Raw genomic sequence first — 25,183 nt, forward strand, 5'->3', positions numbered from 1 at the left:
AGTCGGGTTCACAGTTTACAGATTTTTACAGATCAGATACTATTAAAAGTAGGATGTTTAGGAAAAAGCAGCAAAAACTTCATTTGACATGTAACTATAATCACGCTGTATTTTGTTTTACTCTGTGCTGCCATGTCAACACTGCACATTCATCTACTGAAGAGCAACTTCTAAAAAAAAAAACTCAGTGTGGGTGTGGCTGCTGAGTTCATGATTGATTGTGTTTTTATTCATGATGCAATGTGGAAAATTAGTGGTCATACACTGATTATTTTTTTTAAGTGTCACCCAAAGTGAGTCAATGCTGGGATGCAGTATTTGCTGGTCTCACCCAAGCTATTAGTTTTTTAAGAGCCCCTTAATTCCACTTGTTGACATGCTGGATGATTGCATATTTGCGCCGAAGAAAGTAATCGTTGAAAATCAAATGTGATGAAAAAATGTACTCTGCAAAATATGAAAGAAATTGGATCAAGGCACAATTCTTGGAGTTGTCATGCTTTGGAAGAAGTTATTGGCTTAAATTTAATATCTTGTGACAGTCAGGCAGTCTACTTGAAGAACTGCAACAAACAAGGCTCAAAATTCCCCTTTTGCTGTCCAGCTTGAAACTCCCCTCATTTAAAATGAGAGTTTAGGCAGTGGGAAGTATTTATGGTGCAAAAATTAGCTTTTGCTTTTTGGTCATGGTTGAAAATGAACTTGTGTCTCGCCTCACCTGTTGGTGCGTTGTCACTGAGCAAGTCACAAGATGTCTAACAGGATTAAGAGTAGAGACTAGCTTCCTCTAAAAGTAAGTCACCATCCAGCCTCCTCAGGCAGGCAGTGGAAGTGTGGTGTCAGCTCTTTAACGCCCCCCCCCCCTAACTTCCTCCTGCTGCAAAGATAAAACTTCCCCCCCTCAAGCCTGCGGGTTTGGCACGAGAAGTGTTGTCTTTCTTCTATAGTCAGAATATGGAAATGAAGTCTAATTATGAACAACACAAGTGCCGATGCCTCACCTTTACAATCGAGCATTTCTTTTGGGGAGCAGCTTTTGCTTTTTTTGCACCGTGTCTCCCTGTTGACGTCCAACACCTGGGAGGAAGCAGATGTAGGTAGTGATTACGGTTCAGAGACCCCCAAAATAACCTTCCCTCCTCGCTTGCTTTGTTTTTCTTTCCATTCTCTTTTCAGCCAAGTTACCTGAAATGAAGGTGATCATTTTGTTAGCATTATAAATCGTGCAACCTCAGCAGAGGAAAACACACTGCAGCAATTTGACTTTCAATAAAGTGTGGCCTAGCTGAGCATTTGAGGAATATAACCTTTTTTTTTTTTTTGAACCTCTTAACCTACCTCCAATGTACAGTATGTGCAGGAGTCCTCCTGTTGCTCTGTAAAAGCACATCAATCATGTCGCCCGGAGCTTTCAAAGACCGGAGAGTAGAAGATACACACTCCTGTGGAGTTTATTAAAAGCGTTATCACTGATCTGTCTGCAACAGCTGCTGGCCGAAGCATACTCACCAAACCCGAATATTGTATACATCTTCCGTCGCACTCCAATGTGGCGTGCATGGACAGTCTGGATTTCCCTTTCCTCTGGATGAACGCACATCACCCGGGTCGAACAGGAAGGCCGATGTTTAGGTCATGCACTGGAATTCCCCGTAAACGTCAATTCTACTCCATTTGACCCATTTTAGCTTCTTTCCGTGCCACTCACCTGTCGTCAGGGAACAAACTAATAAAATTCTCAGTTAATGTTATGAGATGCTGTCGAGAATTCTCTAACCACTTTTCAGTCATTTTGGAAAACCTGTGAAAATAATTCGAGGTAATTGGTATTGGCACTGAAATATGCCAAATGGGTCTCTCTACTTACGGTGGCATGACTTGGTACAGTCCGCATTTAAAAGAGAAAACATCTGGATGACTTGTTACATGATTGATGACATCACATGAGAATCTAGTCCCATGGTTGCACTTTGCTGTGTATCCTGGATCCGCCCTGTTGGCTGTTGCATGTTGGAAAACATTAGTGGCCTCCATCGTTCGACTTCAGGGATGACAAATTTGTATCCTGCAAATAATGGAAAGAAAAAAACTGGATTATTTATATACTTTTTTGCCACTTGATACATTCCAACAACAGTGGTAGGAGAATAAAGCTAAATAGATGGATGGATAGATTTATATCCCCCCATTTTTATTTCCACGTACGGTAAGTCCTGACTTAACTGTAAGCCCGTTATTGTCGATGGCACTTTGGTAGTGAGAGATCTGTGACTATCGATTACCGCCGGCCGGATTGTCAATACACCCGTCGAATTCCGACACGGCGGACTAATGGTCTCCCGGTCGGGTGGCACGCCCACGCACCATCCCACCACCTCGGGGTGTAATGAACAAAATAATCCATCCCTACATCAATACATGACAACTCCAGTTTACTTGCTGCCTCAGCCATTTTACATTTGACCAACGTGTGATGACAAAACACATTACGGCATGGGCTTTTTCCCAAAAATCAGCCGGGCTAATTTTACACGAGGTCTAGCGTACAGTATACATTCAGTCTCTTCTCGCCTGGTTTAACAAGATTTATCCCTGTGAGTGTCCAACAGTCAAGTCGTCGTCTGCAGTGCACTCTCATGGTCATTTAACAGCAGGGTAATGGTGTGTATGGTGCTGCTTGACTGCTCCTCGGCTCGAGGAGGGTGTTAGGGAACATGGGGGGGTTGGGAACCCTCCCTGATCACATGGGCAAAGGCCACTTTGTAAGAGAGAGAGGATAGATAGAATGAGGTGACAAAAGAGCTTTTGTGGATGCAAGTTTACGGCATTAACCTCTTTCTCCCCCTAGCATCACATGAAGAACAAGAAACTACTGTGACAACTTAGCAGTAGCCCGAGGCAGCGTGTTTGATTATGCGATGTGTGTGTGTGTGTGTGTCAGGGGGTGTCCAGGATGTTTGCCCCCGGGAGTCTTGTGACTGAGCTGACATTCTGAGAAATAGGGAGTGTGGTCAGCTGTTGTCAGAATGCCACAAAGGAGACAATTTGCTCCGGAAAAGGGACAAGCTCACTCTGCAAATTTTTTTTTTTTTATGTAGGTTAGGATCAAAATCAAGGTGGGTTGTCAACACGCATCGGGGGCCCTGGGTTTCATCGGAGGGGAAATAAGTGATGACATTTATAATTGTAAAAACAGCAAATGGATTAAAAGGCTTTGCTGCACATTCACAATGCGTTGTTGCGTGCCTGGTTGCCGATGGCCCGTCTCCTAATGAGACATATGTCAGCCAAAGCCACAGCGTCAACACCTGACCTTTAATCAGAAGCATGCAAGTGGAAAATGCACGAGGGGCAATATTTATTCATCTTCACTCTTCTGTCATTCACCGTTGACGCGAGCTTTCATTTTATTAATAAGCTAGATCCTCTGTTTTCAATGCAATTTCAAATCCGTCTCTCCTTGGTATTCTCTCCATCTTTACTCGTCGGCGTCTCTGGCGTTGACATTTTGTGACACTCCCTCCCAGGGGCAGCCATCACTTCAGATGAACATCGCGTGTGACAGGCCAGCTTTGTCTTTTTAAGCCATTAGCACTTCCCTCTCCTCTCACCTTGCCATCAACATCCCCCCTCGTTTTTGTTCGAGTGAGCGCATCTTTCACTTTTGACCTGATCCTTTTCAAATTTACAACATTATGCAACCATGTCATTTTTTATAACCCGTTCATTTAAAATGAGGAAGTGTCTGGCGCGCGAAAAAAAAAAAGTGATATAGCCCAACTCTGTATTTTCCTCTTAATTCCAATTTCACAACCTCAGGTGCATTCAACTCTCAGGTTAAACTCTAATCTGCGTTCAAACCACAGCCTACGTGACGACAACGTTGACATTGCCGCCGGTGACATTCGGGCTCTACTTTGACTTTATTGATAGCCGTGTCCAATGTGGTTTACTTACAGGTAAGCAAGATTTAATGAGATTTTCCAGTCGGGAGAGTTATTTGGCAGTGTTACCTCCCTCCCTCTTAGAGCCGTGTAATTCTCCTTGCTTTGCACTCCCCCACAGTAAACTGTCAGGCCTAATACAGGAAGGAATGTCCAGTCACCTGCTCCTAAAATGCAACAGCCCTGTGCTACACTAACCTAATATAGACCTGCACCGCACAAGCAGGTTGGATAACGTTATTATTGCTCATTGCGTATATTTAAACACACACCTCATCGCACCGACGCTCAGTCGGAAGGCGTCGTTCAACACAATCTACACAGGGACACATTTATTCAGAATAAAAAATGTAGACACAGATGGAGTGGCACTATTTCGGGTTTTTGGATTGGCTACAAATGTATTCGCAAGACGGTATCTGCCATCCAAATTATATAGCTGTCATTTGTACTGAGAATAAAATCACGGACATTACGGAATGTAATGGATGCAAGCGGCTATTTAAACAGTCTGGATACCTTAAGGCAATGCCGCTAATAATATCTTTACAGGGCACCCACTCGAAATGTCAACCTGAGACATAAAATTCAAAAAGGGGAAGGGCGCCACTATACTACTCAAGCTTTCATAGTACATTAGACTAAAGCTGCAGCCTGAATGAGGTTTGACAGCAGAGGTGACAGGGACGTTTCATTTCCCCCCGCGGCATTTCAATGAGGTTTGACAGAGACAAGCTCAAAAACTTTGTGTTTGTTTGTCGGCCTGGAATTGCAAAGGATTTTACCGATGCTAACGATTTTACAGTCTGCTGTCCAACTGTTTTTTTTTTTTAATCACATGCCTTCACTGTTGGCTTACTGGTTGAACATTCTAACACCACAGATAACAGCAGCAGGACTCTCCGCCAAGTTATAAGTAGGAGGTAGCCTCGGTCGGGTTTAGGTGTTTCCTTTGGCCACTTATAATGACCTCTGTAAGAAAAAGTGTCACTTAAATGTTAACAGTTATCATTACTGCGGCCAGTGCTGCAAAGCAATAATATTTAGATTATCCATAAGTAGCACTGAATGTGATTTTTTTTTTTTTTTGCTCACTGCTTATTATCTTGAGAACTACCATCTTTACCATGTAAGCAATTCTATTATTTAACTGTACTGTACTCTTAATTTATTGTATGGCTAAGCAAAGAGATAAAAATATCTTCATATGCAAATGACATAAAGGCCACAGTTCTTCAGGTTTTGTCTTTTTCTAACAAACACTGACTTCCCTCTGTCATCATCATGCAAATTAGAAGAACAATAGCACCCATTAACATGAGTCTTGTCATGGAAAGTACTCATCAGACAACAGATGAATGACTACGGAGGCCAATTAACTACTCGGCTAAAACCTTGATCTGCATCATTAGAAAGACAAGAGCACTTGTCTTAACTCATTAAACCAAGCGCAGCTTAACAGGTTGCTGAATAGTCTTAGGAAAAGTCACCAAGCCAATTGAAGAAGGTGCCAAAACACACCAATAGTAGACAGAGTATATTTTCCAATAGATCTTGTATCAGTTTATTTTGGAGAAAAACGGATATTTCCAGATAAGCAATTGGCTTGGAGAAAGTCAGAAGGAAAAATAGTTGCGGGGTTGCAAATGGCCACTGTTATGTTTTCACAACTACGTGTATCGCTCAACTACTTGAAACACATATGGCCCTGCAAATTGGAGGTGCTCTCACTAAAGACTAACCGTGAAAAGTCCACAATTCTTTGACTTTTGTTATCGACACTCGAGTTGACCTTCCTGACTCCGCGGAGGGGTGGTTGTTGTTTTAACAAAAATCAGTGGCATTTACCTCAGCGCCGATTGAGGCGCCTCACCTTGAGACGGCATACTTGAGGTTTTGAATGGCACTGCTTTGTTTTACTTTGGTTCACGCTGGGGTTTTTTTTTGTAGTGGTTGGCTTCCCTGAGAAAATAGCATTGCCGAGCTGCAAGGGCAGACTCTGTGACGGCAAGGTCTGTACTTTTGAAGAATGCCTGTGGTAGTTGCACCGAGACCTGCCTGCTGGCCCAACTAGTTGAATACGTTTTCAACTTTTAGATTTTAAATGTGCCTGGTGATGTCATGGCTGATGTTGGTGTCTAAAACCCAATCTGCTCGCAACGTTATCAGGAAAAAAACAAAATACATTTGAAACGAAGATGCCCGATCCTGCAATTAGGATATTTGTAGTCAGGACATGTTTGGTTGAGGTTTTTTAGCTTGTATTGATTGTAGCACATTAGTAAAATCAATGGAATGTTTCAGTGAAGGAGTAATGTGTGATCTATGGCCACAGGTCACGGCTCACGCTTTCAAACTATTATTTTCGCAGGTGGAAAAGGGATGGAGCTTTTACGGTACATTTTCATGGGAGTTCGTCTGGGCAATGATGGAAATGTTCCATATTGGAAAATTTCATGGGAATTGCTGGATTGGAATTTATGGAAATGAGTATTTTATGCAACGAGATTAGCGTTTATGTTCTTTTGTTTTAAGCAGACCTTCATGCAAAATGGAATCACGTAGGAGTGGTCCTCCTGTTGCATGTTAGCATGCTCTCGCTAATAAAGGCAGCTGTCCAAACGCTCAGCCGGTCGGCCAGAAGGGTCTACTCTGCAGCCTTTGTTGATGCTAGGTGTGACATTGGCTGTCAGAAAACACACTTTGGTTGTAAGACCGCCAACCATTTGGCACAGGAAGATTATCCATCCTAGCCCCCCTTTTCCAACCACGTCGAGGCCCTTCACACTACCCACGAACCTTTATTCTTCTTCATTCCACTTTGTATGGCGCTGCTGTTTTCGCTACCTCCCATCTATGTATTGATTTTCTCTCCACAGCCTTATAGTTGATCATTTTCTCTTGACACTGCTGGCGGAGAGTTGCTTTGTAATTGTGTTCCTGAGTGACATGCTCCTAGACAGCCTTTAGGAATTTCATATTTTCATGAAATGCCGCTTAACCTTACAGCAGTCAGCGAGAAGGTAGAAATACAGTATGCAGGATTTTTCAATTTGTTGGGAAACTCTCCCTGGTAGTTAGTTGGAAATGGATTCTGTGGATCTTTTGGCTTTCTCTGAAAAAAACCCCACAAGAGTTGCCAAAGCTGGCTCCCCCCAGCTGACTGGCTGAATGAGTAAAGGTTCTTGGGATTGCGTCATGGTAACACAAAGCAGATCATCTTGTGGAGTATAAAAAGGAGGTTGAGGGATGACAAAGCTCTCCAGATGAACCCCACTCCCTTTTTGTGACCGCAGCACAGCGTGATGACCCCATGAAAATACCGCCGCTTCTTCATGCTCCCTCTCCTCCTCACGCACCTTTTAGCTCAACACCCTCTAAACACCTTCAACCTCCTCGCCTCCCCCTCACCCAATCCTGCGTGATTCACTTTTGCATCCCGACCATCTATCTGAATAAAAAAAAAAAACAGTGATGATTAAAACAAGCGGATTGTCTCCTCCCAACATTCAAAGTCCCTCCACAAAGAAGTGGGCGAGTACAGGAATGTTCAGGTGGTGCATATTGGCCAAGCGAATGAATCTGGTGTGTGTGTGTGCGTTGTGTGTCCGAGAGGGATAAAGTAGCTTGGCAGCTAGTTTGAACGTTGCGCTGACTGAGCCACTCTCGCTAGAGAATTGATTCGGCCCGTTGAGAGAATGTTCAGCTTTCCTCGGAAGAACACAAAGCATGTGAGATGGCGTAGGTGGAACTTACATAAAAGGAAATCCCATATTGTGTATTAAAATCCTTTTTCTCCACTGTGCTCATAAGCAAATACGCTGATTGAGTTTAACCTGTTCATCATCAAATTGAATCGAGCCTGCAATCTAATCAGACTTCGTCCCTTCTGCCGATTTAGTGACCAACTACAATAATGTGGTGGAAGCTGGCACAGACTCCGACGATGAGGACAAGTTGCACATCGTGGAGGAGGAAGGCAGCCTGGCGGACGGGGCGGACTGCGACAGCACCCTACCAGACGACGAGCACCCCAGGGAGCATTGGGATCGAGGTGAGACCAGCTGGATGCTTGTGGGACGCGTTGTCACGCACAGACTGCAACATGTTCTGCGCTACTTCACTCCAACTGAAGAAAAACATTTCGGCCTTTTTCGTTTCATTCTTACACCGTGATTCTCAAAGCTCCCTCTTGTGGTACGTGAAAGTATTACACAATTCAGTTTTATTTAACTTTTTAGTGCACATTTAAAGATGTTTAGTTACAGTGGATATAAAAAGTCTACACACCCTCAATGCCAGGTTTTTTATACCATTAATCTGACCTACAACTCAACTGCAAAAAAAAAAAGTTTCAATTTTATCACAGCTAAATCTTTTTCAAGCTTTTCTGACATGTGAGAATATAATGACTTCATTCACTGGTGTATTTGTGCAACAGTGCAAGGAAACGGGTACTACAAGCACTTGCTTTTCAACTAAGACAGGAAGCGCAATATTCAACAAAGACAATACCTACAGAGAGACCTTCAACTGGACAAAAAAAAAAAAGCCGTGCAAGCAAAGAACCACTGGAGAGGTTTATGACACTGGTGGGCATTGTAGTGCCGCCGTGAACTTTTTTTTACCTCGCCTCGCTTGGCATGACGTCAGAAGCGGGGCCACATCCACAGGAAGGACAGATGTCAGACAATACAACGTTATACTCCGAACTCAACCAATTGCCATTTGTGTTCAGCTATAAACGCACACACACAGTATTACGGGCTAATCCCAAGTCTATGATGTAATTCCTCTTCATAGCTCTCCAGCTGTATCTCCTTGTGTAAAAACGGAGGAGGAATAGTGTCATTGGTTTGGCCTGGAACTGTGAACATTAAACATTTTGAAAAGCATGAGTTACAGTGACACAGCTCAGCACGCTGGCTCGGCGCCACACTTAGCCTCGTGCAAATGTTCATTTTGCCTCCCTCGTGGTGTGCACATTTGCACACGTCCAATGTTTTCACTCTGTTGCCTCCTTTATTGCTGCATCTTATGAAGCTGCAATCCTTCGAACGAACCTTTTTTTTTCCCCTCATCACGCAGAAGGTTCCACTCCCGAGATTCCTGCCTTGAAACGTGAGCGCCACCCACTAATCTTTTTCTCAGCGTAGCCCAAGTTTGTTTCAAATTAAAGCCACGACACCCCTTCTCTCGGGATTGTCGCGCTGCATAGTTGTTTTTTTTACCTCTCTTCCCCTCCTTCTCTCTTTACACCCTTCTTCTCCCTTGCTGTTTCTCATATTCTGATTCATTCCTCTTGATTATATGGTATCATGGGCGCCTTGCTCGCTGTCATTACTCATTCCCTCCTAAGTGATTACGCTTTGGTGGGGCGGCCCAGTGTGGACGTACTAAAATGTAGCCCAAGATCAGGCTTGAGTAATTCAGGAGAGGAAAATGTAGCGCGTATTGGCCTGGGAGGACCCTCCTTTTATTTTTGATGACTTGTAGAGCTGATTACATCTCACAGAACGAGCAGGGTGGAGTCGGAGAGCTTTGATATCATGAGGCACTTATCTACTTTTGAGTGTGCGAAGACTCAGAGCCCAAAGGCCTCGAAAAAAAAACAACATCAGCTCGCTTAATGTGGGAAAACTCATTGCAAAAATCGTATTAGTCTTTTTGCACAAGTGTTTATACTACCTAAGTACAGAGTGTGAGTACTAGCACCTCTAGCTATTAGCACAACACAGCGTTAATCTTCACTCCCGTGTTTGCATGACATGCATTGATGACAAGCGATGGAGTTGTTTTTAAATCCACTCTTGGGCAGCGGGGACTCAACAAGGGGAAAAAAAAAAACGACATTCCTCTGCGCATTACGTCATGATGTGGTGTAAAAAGCCAGCCACCCATCTGCATAGGAAGGGAATCGTCTCATGAAAAGATAGTTTTGCATAGACAGAACAATAGTTGGACTGAACCCAAGCCACAGATAAGCCAGTGTGTTCTTGTTTTGGGAACATCTCCTATTTTTGACTTTTGCAGTCTTGCAAATGATAGTGGAGGATCAGAACTGTTGCTCGGACGGCCTTATCACTGATACGACACAGCGTATATGGAATGGAACACATATTACACAAACGGAGAGTTTTTTTGTTTTTTTTTTAAAGATGCACTTTGACTTTACATTTTTGCAACATTTTCATTTTTTTTTTTTTCCTCCAGCGCAGCAGTACATTCACATGCCTGCGTCAGCACATAAACGACCCGTGTGATGTTTCATGTCAGGGGAGGTAGCCTTGATAACACGCTTCAACCCCCTGGCCTCACTCGGCGCTTAACAAAGCAACGAGAGCGACACACAAGGAGTAAAAACAAGAGCTTGTCGCACCTTTTTCACAGACCCCCAACTGGGACCGCACTTCACACTCAAGCGTAACATTTTGGAGCCTGGAGGTGTGTTTGTGTTTGGTACAGCAACATCAGCACTTACCCGTGTTTCCCTTTGTTTACAAAAAAAAAAATAACGTTTGGCTTCGTCCAAGTTTCATTACTGACATCTGTTATAGTCAAAACATGTCAGCTCATTGTGTCAGTGTGATGTCGTCCACATCTTTATAATTGGTTTTGCTAAAGAGGGAATAAAAACAAAAATCACACTGACCCAGGTTTGATGAGTAGCTGCGATATTCTTCTGGTCCAAGAATCCTCAGATCCTCTGGGCATTGTCCGGGTTTGAAATTTTCTATCACCAGTCCTGGAAATTCCTTGACCCGCTTTGTGCATCCAACTAAAATGCAAAGAAAAAAATAACAAAATGAATTTTAAATGCAAAAGATTTATCGATCAAAATGTATCAAATTGATCATACAGCCATAATAGAAGTGTTTCTGTTCTTTTGTTAAGGTCATGGGGTGAGCAGCACCTTGTGTTCCTGACACTCCGCTGTGGGAAATGAAATCTGCAATTCTCAGCTGTTACATATCCGCACTTATGTTCGCCAATCGACGTCTTTCTCCGGATTCTGGCTCGGAGGGTTTATTACGACCTCGTCCAATGCACCTAATAACCATAGCAACAAAATGACTAGGCTCGTATTGTTTCACGGCTTTGTTACGGCGCACCAGAGGAAGCTCTCGAAGATGACGGATATTCGCCGTGTTGTCGGCGCAACACTTGTTACCGTCTCTGAGGAGAACGCTCAGCTGGCCTTGTCTGTCAACACACACGGCCCGCTTAACACAATACTGAAATAAAAGAGAAGTAAATTGCGCCGCAGGAAATGATTTCACTTTATTTTTTCAGAAAATGAATTCTTTAGGTGCAATTATCTATGCCAATATAAGGTGGCGAATGTCTTAATAGAGCATTCTTATTTTCTGAAATGCTAATCACACACCTCTCTAGAGAGCAGTGTGTTTCTGCTTTCATGTGATGTACAAAGATTCATACACCCAAGGTTGTGAATATTATCCGTCCCGCAGTCAGCAAGGATCTTCAAGTGTGAATACTGGTTTGCCATTCAGTTCTTTGAAAGAGCATGATGGTCACACTTGGTATTATGCCTTAAAGGCCAATATTGTAGTTGCTTCTGTCTTTTTCAAATAAAAGCCCTCATTGTATTTGATTCTGTGCGGATCAACACAACAGCTTCACCTTCAATAAAACCTTGAGTTTGCTAATCACATTTCATAAACGCACCTCGTGTATATTCTTAACGAAAGTGCTTCCTGTGGCTTCTTAGTGAAAGAAGACTGCGCGTCAGACGGGGAGGACGACGTGAGCACAGACGCCTTGGTGGAGGAGATGCTTCAACAAGGGGATACGGCCGTTATTTACCCAGAAGCCCCGGAGGAGGAGACGCAACGCCACGGCACCCCTGACGCCAGCATTCACGACGAAAACGGTACGGGATCGTCAATTCGAAATTGCTATCCAAATTGTACCTCAAGCGTCAGCATGGATTAACCACTATTTTTATTCCTCTACCTGGTTGCATCTCCCCTCGAGGGCCTCTCATTAGCAACACTTTGCAAGATAATTAGCCACACCACGCTGCTCTTTGTAAAAACACCACACAAGTGCCTTTTGTTGCCTCGGGCCATGTGGCTTTTACCTGCTGCAACAGGAGGGGTGAGGGGTGGGGGGGGCAGAGAAACAGCAACACCTGAACAAATCTGTCCCATCTGTGAGAGTTCTGACTCATGACTACCTGTGCGATAAGGTGTGTGTTTCCATCCAAAGGGCCCTCACCTGTGCCGCAGGAAAACTTAATACATCACCTGTTAACAAAGTAATGTTTCACCCGTGTGGGAGCTGGACTACGACGAAATTCAGTCCGGACTTTTCAAAAGCGCTCGTTCTACAAATAGTTTGGTGGCGGGAAGCACATACTTTGTCTGTACTTCTTTTTTCAACCTCCTTGGGTGACCACAAGATGTAAAAAAAGACACAGACAGAGGAAACCACCACCACTGTTAAATTCGCTGTCAGATCTAAAAATAAAAAATATACAGTTTCGGTGTGTTTGTTTAGTTATCATGACAGACATTTTTTTTCCATTTGAGTTGTACATGAGTTTAATAATTCTAGTTTTACCCCAACACACACACACAAGTATCTGTACTTTGGAATGTGAGTACTTTGCCACCTCTGTAAATCACCAAGGATTCCGATGGGTGCAATTTGGGAGACCAAAAGCCAAAATGGCATCCTGGTGTTATGTTGTTTTTGTTGTTGTCTCACTAATAAACAAGGAGCCATTTGGTTACCTATTTGGTGTTTACCTGTGAGTGGGGGGGGGGACTAGAAAGTAAAACTGTTTTTCTTATAAGCTGCCTTCAACCTATTTTTATTTTATTTTCTTTAATCCCATTCAGGAACTCCTGATTCCTTCTCTCAGCTGCTCACCTGCCCCTATTGTTCACGGGGCTACAAGCGTTACAGCTCCCTGAAGGAGCACATCAAGTATCGGCACGAGAAGACCGAGGAATGCTTCAGCTGCCCCGAGTGCAGCTACACTTTTGCACATCGCGCACAACTGGAGAGACATATGACGGCCCACAAGCCAGGAAGAGATCAGGTAAAAGCAGATTGACTGAAATAAATAAATATTTAGGTATACGCCACACTGTGATGTAATCGTCATGTCCTTTGACAGTCATTTTAAAATTACGCAATACAAACACAGCGCCACGTCTTTTTCCAAAACATGGCGCTCAAACATGAACTTTTGTCCCCGATTGATTGATGACATTGTGTGTCACGAATTAGTAGCGGTTCAAAGGTTATGTTGTCATTGTGTATCTTCACTGATTGACCCTCTCTGCCCGGCTCAACAGAGACACATCACACAGTCGGGAGGCAATCGCAAATTCAAGTGCACTGAATGTGGCAAAGCGTTTAAGTATAAGCACCATCTCAAGGAGCACCTACGCATTCACAGTGGTGAGTGGCCAATCCTTCGTCACCATGGAAGTAGAGCGTGTTTGTGTGTGTGTGTGTTTTAGCCACTTCTCTATAATTAGCCGTCATGTTTCCGCCTAATGTGTACGCCTCGTTAATGTGCTATAACTGTTTCTTTAGGCATTACGACCGAGCAATTAAAAAAGGGCATTTCCCAACTGTGTCATTACATCAGCATTCCAACATCGGTGAAGTGCATGAGAGATTTTTTTCCATCTCGCTTCTATAGCCTGCTCTGCTCATTTAGCATCATTAACTAATGGATACGCATCCTTCTCATTCCTTTATTTGCTTTCTACCGTGCAGGTGAAAAACCCTACGAGTGTTCCAACTGCAAGAAGCGCTTCTCCCATTCGGGCTCGTACAGCTCGCACATCAGCAGCAAAAAGTGCATCAGCCTCATCTCGGTCAACGGCAGACAGCGACTGGGCGGCAACAAAAACCAGACCCAGGTTCAAACTCCCATCCTTCCCACGTCACCCTCTGTCCTCCGCACGCAAATACGAGAAAAGCTGGAGCACAGTAAGCCACTGCAGGAACAGCTGCCCCTGAACCAGATCAAAAGCGAGCCTATGGACTATGAATACAAACCCACGGTGATGACCTCTATGGCTGGTGTGAATGGCGGAGTTTACAGCGGAGGGGCTGCGGCTCCTCTGCAGGGCACAGTTCAAGCTGTCGTCTTGCCCACTGTGGGATTGGTATCGCCCATCAGCATCAACATAGCCGACCTGCAGAACGCTCTGAAAGTGGCCGTGGACGGGAACGTCATCCGCCAAGTCCTGGAAAGCAACGCCAAAGGCCAGGGTCAGGCCAGCTTGGGGTTAACCACTGGAACGCTCCACCCCTCCCAACAGCAGCTCATCTCAGCCATCAGTTTGCCAATCGTCGGTCAGGACGGAAATGCAAAAATCATTATTAACTACAATTTAGACCCAAGCCAGGGCCAGCTCACGGCGCAAAACCTTAAGAAGGAGCATGAGCCCTTCTCCACTGCTCAGCCAAGCACAGAGTCTTTCAAGTGTCAGAAACTCCCCGAAGACCTGACCATCAGGAGCACGAGGACCACTGATCCAAAAGAAGAGGATAAAACCACTAAAACTTGTCTCCTGTGTGATAATTGTCCCGCTGGACTGGAAGGTCTTCATGCCCTCAAACACTGCAAGAAAGAAAGTCTCAGACTCAACGGAGAGTCCGCTGTTGCCGCCTTGCTTTCAGAGGGGGGACTTTCCAACCAGCCCAAGAACCTCTTGTCCCTGCTCAAGGCTTACTTTGCCTTAAACGCAGAGCCCACCAAGGACGAGCTGGCCAAGATCTCCGATTCAGTCAGCCTACCAATTCACGTTGTGAAAAAGTGGTTTGACAAAATGCAGGAGGGTCAAATCTCCCTCGGTGCCCCAACACCACCTTCGGAGGAAGAGGACGCCTGTGACAGCAACAACGTGGTCTCGCTGATCCAGGGGAAGGCCTCCATGAGTCCTTCTCTGACCCAGGACAGTCCAACAGAAGCTACCCCGGCGGAGATCAACGGCACCCACAGCTCTCCGGCCTCTCCTTTACCACTAAACCTGAGGGGGGATGGTCTCCTTCAAGACCGGCCCCCTCATAGCACTGATGCACCACTAGACCTGTCCCTGCCAAAGCCCGACAAAGAGGAAACGGAAGCTGTGTTTGCCAAAACCCGCAATCACACCTCGCCTTCCTCCGTCCGTACCAACCTGGACGAACCTTTGAACTTAACTTGCACAAAGAAAGATGCGTCGCCACTCTCATGTCTGGGCTCCAGCCCCGTCGCGCTGTACGCCAGCCCGCCAAGTGCCAAACCTCTAAATATCATGACCACTCAACTCCCCACGCTGGTGGCCATTGCCGACCAGGGTCGTATGCAATGTCTAAGGGCGCTTAGCACCAACAACAAGCAGACTATCCTGATCCCTCAGCTGGCTTATACTTACACCACTACGGCTAACAGCCCAGCTGGAACGGAGACCCAGGAAACCATCCACCTCAATGGAATTAAGGTTTGTATTATTCCGTTCCAAGAAGATTCTCTGCCGGACACCCAACCAACTTTCTTATATATCGTACCGTTGTACTAGTTGGGTTTTCTAAAGGTGGTTCGGTTCTACGGAAAAGTGGTTCAATTTAATTGGAAAGTGATGAATCACTTCCAGTTTTTGACCCTCATCTCTTTGTCAAATCTAAATACAAATATTGGTAATGGCTATTCATTGCGCAGGCCAGCAGTAATGGACGGAGATCCGTGTGGGTGTTTGAATGATCTTCCGGTTCGTCACCCAAAGGACACAAGGATGCACTTTACCGTTGAGTCCCTTATTGATCTGCTGGAATCTTTTTAAACGCAGCGCCTCTGCCTTTCACATTGATTTATCGTTGTTGCGTTATACGTCGGTGTTAAGTGGATTGGCGTAGGACTGCCTTGTAAAAAGAAACTTGTGTGTGTATTGGTTTCTTAATCACGACTCATCGTCTTTCCCAGCACCGCTGGGTGGCTTTTACAGGCTCGTAAGTGAACGGAGAAGTTATTTTCTTCTTGACACTCTGAAGTTACGTGTAATGGTTTTATCAATTTTGTAGAAATGCCAGGAAGGGGGGGGGGGGGGGGGAACTGGAGGAAAGGCTAACTACATCTCGGAATGGAATTGTCGAGTTTCGTAAAGCCTTCGCTGGAATGTCACTGGCCTGCAGATGACTATTTGTGGTCATGGCATATTTGATGTTTGACTCAGCACTTTCCTTCACTCGAGACATGCTGCGTTGTATTTTCTGAGTCATTCATTGTTTTTTTTCCACCTTGCGTTAGTAATCATGTCTCCTGTTCCGCAACCAGGAAGAAAAGCAGGACACGAGCTCGGAGGGCATGTCCGCTATGGAGGAACACAACGACTCGGACTCGGGCCCTCTGCGTAAGAAGATGAAGAAGACGGACAGCGGCATGTACGCCTGTGACCTGTGTGACAAGATCTTCCAGAAAAGCAGCTCGCTGCTCAGACACAAATATGAGCACACAGGTAATAAATACCAATTGTTTCATTTCCTGGCCAACAAAAACAAATCTGGAGCTAGGAACATTGAGTCAGGGTGCAAGTAAGGGGGATTTTTCAGTCCAAGGGTGGACACCTCCTTTCCAGCAGGTATTACTCAACATGGTCTGAGAAGATCTTTCCGCCAACTCCCCAACCTCTGCCAGCTTTTCAAAAAAAAAAAAAAAATGATGTTGTAAGTTGTAACAGGCGAGCTCTGGTAGTGATTTGGATTGCTGTGAGCCAAGTGCAGGTCAACCCGCTATTTACCATTTTCCCCCCGTTTAATTCCTGGATACCTGGCGAGAAACTGATATTTTCATCTCAGTTCAGTTTAGGTGAGAGCAGCCCTTCTGTGTCCTGGATTAAGTTCTAGGCTAGTTTTGATTCATTGTATTTTCATAATATGTTCCTCCCATTACTGTTTTTTTTTTTTACTCGATACGCATATTTTTTTTCTTCAAAATAAATTAGAATCACAGCAGGGGGGCGGACCACTCATTAAAATCGCTCAATCAAAATGTGAGGCAATGCAAGCAATAGAGCAAAATAGTTGCTCTGATTATTTTTCTTAAACCTTAAGTATACAAGTGTGACTACTTTTGTCTCCACTGGAAGTGACTGTTAATGTGTTGGCTGATCGGAATCCCCTTTTTTGTTTTCAGGGAAACGACCACACGAGTGCAGCATTTGCACCAAGGCTTTCAAACACAAACACCACTTAATCGAACACATGCGCCTCCACTCGGGGGAGAAACCCTACCAGTGCGACAAATGCGGAAAACGCTTCTCCCACTCGGGCTCGTACTCCCAGCACATGAACCATCGCTACTCCTACTGCAAGAAGGAGTCTCAAAGTCAAGGCGGAGGAGGCAGGGACAGCCCGGAGGAGGACGCCCTGAGCCGGGTGCGGGGTCCGCACCTCGCTCCCTTCCAGATGGACTCGGACGAGCGAGGGAGCAGCACCAGAGAGGACGAGGAAAGCGAAGAGTTTGAGGAGGAGGAGGAGGAAGGCGCCGTGGACATGGATGACATCCAGGTGGTGCAGATAGGGGACGAAGGCGGGGACGAGGACAACCACGAAGCGGAGGAGAAGGCGACCGGGATGGAGGAGGAAGCCGACACGAGACAAGACGAGGAAGAAAAGGCCGTGGATGGAGAGCAAGGCGTGACACGGGAGCGAGATGAAGAGGAGGTCGTGGGAGAGAGCGGGGGAGACGTGGCTTGTGAAGAAGATGAAAGCCAAGAGAAAGGAGATAGTGACTAAAAGACCAGAGGAGCAGCTCCTGCTCAATCGTGACAGCTCGCTTCAGTTCACTACTGTGTAGAAATCCAGGTGTGCCTGAAAATTCAAAATAATTAAAAAAAGAAAAAAATACTAGTGACTTTTCCACAGGACGAAAACGATTTCTCAAATCCATTTGTAAAGAGAAAAATATGAAGAATGCAAATTTTACTAAAGGAAGGAAATGCATTATACAGACTTTGGAAGCTAGAGCCGACAAGTTTTAGATAATGTTTTATTACTAAAACACCTTGGTTCATTTTTTTTTTTTTTTGTCAGTGTTACTAATTTTGCCACTCATATGTTAACCCTTAAATGCTGTACAGTTGGGAGATATTTCTATACCTTTGTATTGCCAATGAACATAAAAAAAAGTCAGTATTTTATTAAGTTGGAAGGAAAATCCTGTGCACTACAAGTGGCTTGGTTTACGTGAGGATCGAGCAGTTCAATTGTTTTCTACCCTTCAGTATTAGCGCACTAGAGATGCCGCCGCAACAACGTCACGCTTATTTTGGGTTGTGCTGTTAACTCCGATCAAATTGTGAGCCTTAAGAATAAAAATTAAAATCGGCGGAAGGACGGGTCTTTATAGCCATTTAGATTTTTCCCGTAATTTTTTTTTTTTTTATATACCAATCATTGACATTTTGGGGAAAAAAAAAAAGCTGATTCACTTTATTACATTTATTCACAGTTTAAATCCAGGAAAATAGAACCAGCATTGGAATTTGTCACTTATTAGCATAAATTAGTTAAATTAAGTCATAATACTGTTTTTATTTTTGTTTTCTCAGTATCATAAACCTGCCAATGTGGAGCAATTTTTTTTTTGACCAGCCAAATCATTGGAACAAATACGCATGTTTTTGAAACACCAACATTTGCCTGTCAAAAATGTTTACTCAACATTGGCAGGTTCACGACAAAATTAAAAAATAAAGCGGTACGCATCCAAAACATACAAATGGTTCTTTTTTTTTTTTTTATTCTGGTATTAAAATGTTTTTTTCTGGTGCGGTGAGGCATAGAGTGAATGGCATTTTCCCAAAATGTCAAACATGATATAAATGGTTAGAAGCTAGCAAAAAAAAGCAATGTATTTTTTTTTCACACACACGCATACACACACCACCACACTTTCTGAGCCTTATGCAAAAATCAAACAAGAAAAAGAGAAAGATGCATATTAAAAGTGCCATTATTGTATGGAAGCTTAGCAGCTAAGATCAGGTATTAGCAGGTCCCAGATCCGCCAGAGTTCTACATTGTTACATAATACAACTGTTGCATCATTTTGAAAGCGTATTTGTAGTTGGAAGCAAGAATTAGCACACAACTTGTAATTGTTTTAATTGTGTGCAGCCTTTTTTAAGCTTGTTCAGTGCACTTGTTTAACACAAAATGTCTCTTCAGGTAATGTAGGCAAATTCCAGGAGTTTTATTCAACAACATGTCAGTATTATTTTTGGCCTGCTTTTTTTTTTTTTTGTTCTTCTTCCAATTCCTGTGTTTGTACTGTATGTTCAGCAGTTGCAGTATTATTGCCCCTTCCCCAAAAAGAGATGGGTTCGTCTGTTTAGTCATAGAGAACTTTTATATTTATGTGTCTTATTTTTTTATATTTCTTTATGGTTTATTTATTACACTATGTAGTGTACAATACTGTAGTTTGTATTAATACGATAATATATTTTAGTAAGGATTTAAAAAAAAAAAGGCAACATAACTACAAGCCCTGAAACAAATGAGACTCCGGCATACTGAAGTATGGTTTTTGTTTTAAATAACCCCTCCAAGCCTGAAAAATTGGAACCTGTGACCTCTTTGCATCCATGCTCATGTTACTTTAGTTTTCCTTACTTTATATGAAGCTACTGAATTTTTTTTTTTGAACAAATAATTGTATGTCTAATAGCATGAGTGTGCTGTTGTATTGAAGGATGAACCGTAACCACCTAAACTGTCCTATTTGCCAAGCCAAAATAATATTCTTCCTATGCTTTTCTTTTTGTGCCAACATGTTACTTTCCATGTCATTGTCAAGACCATGCCACTTTTATACCCCCCCCTCTTTAACACCTCATCTTTTTTTATTGTGATTGTTTTTCTTCCTTTCTTTTTCTTTTTTATGACTTCCCATCTCACAATAAAATACACCAAATACAAATTTGTGGGTTTGTGATATCATCATTATCATATGCTATATTTCAATATGTATTTTCTGATTATAATGATGATAGCTCAAAACACAATAAGATAACCTGACTTGTCCACGTATATTTTGGACCACTAAAAATCCACGGTTGCCATGGCGATAAAAACCACCACTGTACCAGCCTCATTATTTTGATGTTTTTTCAAAATACGACAATATAGTGTAGCTTTAACCCCCCGCAGTGATCGGTTGGTAGCATTCCAATCAGTGCAGTCTGCTAGTTAGCAGCCCCACCCTGTTCAAGGTCAAACCTATTGATCCAGGTTAGGTTTCCACTGGGGTCAAACCCCCCCCAGCCCATTCCCCCAGCATGAATTAATAATGCAATGGACAATAAGAAATCCATAGTCCTTTGAGGAGTTGAAAATGATACAATAGTTGGTGGTCATATTTGATAGGTGGTCTCGCTAGACAGCCACTTTTAATGTGATATTTTTAAGGGTGGGTGTCGGATTTATTGCCGGGATTTGAAACAACGACCACACATGGAGTAGCATTCAATAAAAATCAGCTGCATATTTTCTCTGCTCATTTGGAACGTTGGCCATTAGTTGGAGAATTTCCAAGCCTCTGTGACGATTCGACCTGTTAAGATACGAGTCTGTGGGCGGGGACGCATCGACTCGGTGATAGAATGATCTGTCAGAGGTTTGATCCCCGCCATCATCATCATCATGCCCAGTGGTTCCCCTGAGACTCGGCTACGGGAATGGAGGAAAAGTGGAGAGATAATGCTTCGGAGGGCAGCTTGCGGCATAACATTACTGTGTCAAATTGTCAAACAGCATCTTGTAATTGTACCTATTACCAACGTCTTGTAACAATGCTCACAAAACGTCACTCGAAGCTCCGGAAAGGTCAACGAGTGTGTGTGGCCTGCAGCTGCATGCACGAAAAGTGCGTGCGTTTGTACGTTAACAGGCTTTCGCTGGCGTCCGCGACTCAAAAGTAGAGATATTGCCGCCTGTTCTGCTGCTCTCAGCATTTCAAAGGAAAATTGAAAAGCTATAACTGCTAAGAGGATATGGAGCGCGTTTGCCAATAATGGCGCAAAGGCCTGATGAAGTATGGCCGCTGCCGGGACTCTGACATGCCGCCGAGCCCGAGGGACTGAGACTCCCTGGGGAAATTTAGAGAAAAGCCAAGAGGAAGAAAAAAGGCAGCGGAGGAGGAGCCCACGTTGAGGAAATAGCAGTCACTTGCGGTCAGGTTTATTTACTTGAGCGTCCAATACCAGGAGACTCGAAATGACGTCTCAAGTGTGTGCGGAAGGTAATAAAGCAATTCACCGGATAAATTGTCGCCATTTTTTAAATACAAACAAACTACAACTCAATTGGATGGTCAAGATGTTCAAACTATACATTTGATTCTAACATTTGGTTTCAGCAACACGTTACGAAAAAAAAAGTTGAGAAACACTTGACCGCGAAAATCAGCCTAATATCGATTGCTCCAATTAATCGTCAATATACGTTCACAATATGCGAGCATGTAGACTCGGACTGCAGGGTCACCACATCCTTGTGTGCAGCTAAGGGTTGATTGGATTGTCATTGCGCCGTATTTAGCGCATACCCTAAACATCACCGAGTAAGCCCGGCCATATGAAACCGATCGTTAAAGCCAGGAGATCTACTGAGGTTTCAGGTGACGTTCTTGCTATGTTGTCATCAAGCACTATCCTGGTCAACATTTGCACCCGGTTACCTTCTTACTTCTATTCCGTACTGTTGCAGATTTGGAGATGAATAAAGGTTTTGCTCAAAACACTGATGACAAACTAACGAACCAACACACATGCCTTCAGGCAATGTCCTGGTCTAGCGTTACCATGTGACCAAAATCTTTAAAGTCCATGTGCAGCATGCATGCATGTGCCACTCATTCTCTAAATTACCTCGTGTCAATATATTTTTATCTTTAAAAGTTCTAATAAAAGATGAAATAAAATTCGATTAAATTCTAATAAATAAATACACTGACAAAATTAGAATTTTGATATGACTAATAAATTGTGAACGCACACCTACACATTTTTTCGTGTTTGCAAGTACCACCTACGCATTTTGCAAGCGTGATCGTGTTTTGGCCTCGTGTCATGGCCGTAGTTAGCGATCCAATAGAACACCTTAAAAGGCGTCTTCACAGATGGCCCCCAAAAAATAATAATAATAATAACCTGAAGAAAAAATAACAATTTAAGTGGCCACACAATGCACAGTTGTTAATTTAATTTAATTTAATACCAAACAGTTTTTTATTTCTATTTTAGACTTTAAGTCTATTATTTCAAGGTGAAACAACTACATACAATTGAAGTTAAAATAATTACTATATGTTATTGCTTTAATGTTGAAGCTGTTTTTATTTCAGGGCGAGGTCCAGGTTTAACTTTCACTACTTCCTCCCCTCGTTACCACACTGCGACTCAAGTAATGCAAGAAAAACACTAACGTGACCGCTAATACATCGCAAGCCCTGCTTTGGGCTCACGTGGTCTGCGTGTGTGTGTGTGTGTTTGCAGGTAGAGCCAGCTCGGCCTCCCACACTGCCTGGGACAACTTGGAGCAGCTCTCAGTCCTGACTGGAATAACAAGGAGCTGAAAAGAATTCAATTAAATAGTCCGCTCCTTGAAAAGCTACCGCCCACCTGCTTGCACACACAGGCACACACACATGCACACCTCCTCCTCTTCCCCACGACCTGCTTTGGTCCTCCCACACACGTACATACACACTAGTAAACATGCACACGCAACACACACGTGATAATTTCACCTCTCTTCTACGTCCTTCAATGTGTGTGTGCTAAGTAATCCCATTGTCCCATCATCCACCCCCCCACCCCGTCCTCCTCTCATGTATCATCTCAAAAGCTGACACCTAATTGGTTGCTGGAGGTCAAGGGATAAACCCATAAAAATGTCTCTTTGCACTCCTTTAAATGTTCACCTTTTTGTCCTTAAGATGTCTCATTTCTACAGGAATGTTTTTTTTCTGGAATGATGAGTTCATTCGTGAAAATTTTATTGTCATTTTTGTCATGTAAAGCAAGGACGAGGCCTATAAATAGAATGTCGCTCGATTGAATGTCAACCTTCACTAACAAACTGAAAGTGACCAGTATAGTGTTTAAATATAGATGACTAATAAGTGTACGAAAGTCAAACATTACACAATATTTGGTTGTGGAGGAGAGTTCACGCAATGGGGCCGTCCGTCCGTCCCTGAGGATGTGAAGTGTGTGGACCAACACGAGATGAGACAAGTCATGCAGCAAACCTCCAGATGTGATTCAAGCTTCTGAGTCACTCAGCAGATTTTTAGTCTGCTCGGGTTCAAGTTACCTCATCCACCTTTTCTAATCATTAGAACATGTCCACTTGCATTGATCCACACACACCACTTGGCATCAAAATAAAAAAGTTTTATAATCATCATATGCTCCTAAATGTGTCATAATGAGAACACAGCATTTGTTTGGCCACTGTCTTATCTGTCTTTGCAATGACAACCAAACTCCTCAAAAGAAGAAAACTAACTTCTCAGTGGGTTGGTTGTACATCAAAACAAATATTTCCAAAGCAAATTGGCTTGGCAGTGTGTTTTTTTGGCCTCAGGTGTTCTTCCGTCTAATCTTGGACAAGTTATTTTACAAATAGTGGGATTTTCAGTGACGCACAACATGATGAAAAGTCTTAAATCTGAAATGAAGTCATCATCAATTAGCTCCAGGGATGCCAAAATCAACTTGTCGCACTTCTTCTCCTGACAGTTTGACTGCGACGTGTGGTAAAACATTTGTACTGCTTGTTTTCATTTGTCAAAGTGAACGCCCCCGAGGATGGACTATTCAGAGTTGTGCAGGAGTACTTCTCGAAAGTCAGACAAAAACATCTCCTGTGAGATTGCAAACATGCAGGTTTGTAAATATACGGCCCGGGGGCCAGATCAGAATCAGTTTACTTGCATCTTGGGCCGAAAAAAAGTTTGCAGAAATTTTGTGACCATTATTTTCCAAAATTGTTCAACTCAAAAAACTATTTTCAAATCCAAACAATTTAGAGGTCAACCAGACACAAATGAGGTTCCACTAAGCCTGCAGAGTTCTTTTAGTGTCTCCAACTGTGCTTTCTCACCACATCTAATAAAACAGAAATTAGAGTTCATTTCTGTCATTGTCGTATAAGTCACAGGCACTTTCATTTGTGCTTCTTATCGCAACCTTTCAAATGAACTTAAAATGAAGCTGCGGGCCAGAAGAAATGAAGAAAAAAAAAGGGGGGAGGGAATTAAAGATGATGATGTGGGTGTGGGTGGTGGGGGGGTGGATCCTAATCAGAGCAAGCAGCTTCCATTCGTCCCTTCCTTCTCCATCTGTCCCCGTTTCCTCCAGCTCTTTTTATTAACACACCATAGGGCTCCCCCCATTAGCACCACTGACCTTTTGATCCCAGCCAGCCCCTTCCTCCCCCTCCGGTCCTGCGTTGGGGCTCAACAGAGCTGCGAGTGTCTCCTACGTGGCCGGCGGTCTGCGCCCTCTGGGCTGTGTCAAGCCTTCTGCTGCCCTTTGTCATCATTCAACTGAGAGGAACCAAGAAGCCAATGTTGAATAAAGAAGACACAATTAAATAAGGTGTGATTTGGGAACAGAGGTGGGCGGGGATAAAATTGAAAACATTATTAGTAAACCAACCCACCTTTTAGTTTCTCATCCAGCACAGGGAGGAGAACAGGTTGCAGGCCCATCTTTCCGTGCCAGATGGTTCCACATTGACAAATCAATTAGGCTCCACCTCATCATCAAGGGGGACCAGGGGGGCTGCGAACGCTAGCCGCCCCCACCACCCTGGGGTCTACTCGGTCAACCACTCCTCCGCCTCTCTTCGCCTTAATCGCCACCCCCTCCTTCTGCATCGCACAAAGCTTAGCCTAGGCGACAGGGGTGAGGTGGCATGAAAAAAAAAAGAAGGCAAAGAACAAAGAAATTGGCAACACATGAATCACCTGGGTGACTTCCATGCTAATGCACCAGTGGAGAGGAAAGGTGGCAAAGAAAATTGTGTTTTTGAAATACATTTGCCAAGAAGTACGACGTGTTGTGCTCTTGAGTGGAGGTGGAAGACGGAGGTAGGAGGATGCAAGGGGAGGATAATCCGAAGAAAAATAAGCAGCCCAGCCTGGCCTAAGTTACGATGGAAGTGAATATATGCTCTTTACTACCCCCTAGTGGAAC

At 43.7% G+C, this 25,183-nt stretch overlaps 1 protein-coding gene and 1 long non-coding RNA gene across 2 annotated transcripts in view; one reads left to right on the plus strand and one right to left on the minus strand.

Annotated features, from left to right (window-relative positions):
• Window positions 1-19,896, plus strand: part of zeb1b (zinc finger E-box binding homeobox 1b) — a 35,854-nt gene extending 15,958 nt beyond the window's left edge. Inside the window, exons 2-8 of the mRNA XM_088362911.1 lie at window positions 7,846-7,998; window positions 11,677-11,838; window positions 12,812-13,014; window positions 13,274-13,379; window positions 13,704-15,418; window positions 16,249-16,429; window positions 17,107-19,896. Coding sequence (XP_088219037.1) covers window positions 7,846-7,998; window positions 11,677-11,838; window positions 12,812-13,014; window positions 13,274-13,379; window positions 13,704-15,418; window positions 16,249-16,429; window positions 17,107-17,708 — 3,122 coding nt within the window. The 3' untranslated portion in view covers window positions 17,709-19,896. The remainder of the gene's footprint in view (window positions 1-7,845; window positions 7,999-11,676; window positions 11,839-12,811; window positions 13,015-13,273; window positions 13,380-13,703; window positions 15,419-16,248; window positions 16,430-17,106) is intronic.
• Window positions 914-24,961, minus strand: LOC148380802 (uncharacterized). Its single transcript, XR_015854567.1, has 7 exons — window positions 24,648-24,961; window positions 24,392-24,531; window positions 10,597-10,722; window positions 1,868-2,065; window positions 1,510-1,801; window positions 1,339-1,442; window positions 914-1,185 (listed from the first exon to the last, which is right to left on the minus strand). It is a non-coding gene; the product is annotated as an uncharacterized LOC148380802 (long non-coding RNA).
• Between the last annotated feature and the right edge of the window lie 222 nt (window positions 24,962-25,183).

This window comes from Syngnathus floridae, chromosome 20, assembly GCF_059516105.1.
Source record: "Syngnathus floridae isolate MCC-2025c chromosome 20, RoL_Sflo_1.0, whole genome shotgun sequence".
In the NCBI taxonomy this organism is placed as follows: domain Eukaryota; kingdom Metazoa; phylum Chordata; class Actinopteri; order Syngnathiformes; family Syngnathidae; genus Syngnathus; species Syngnathus floridae.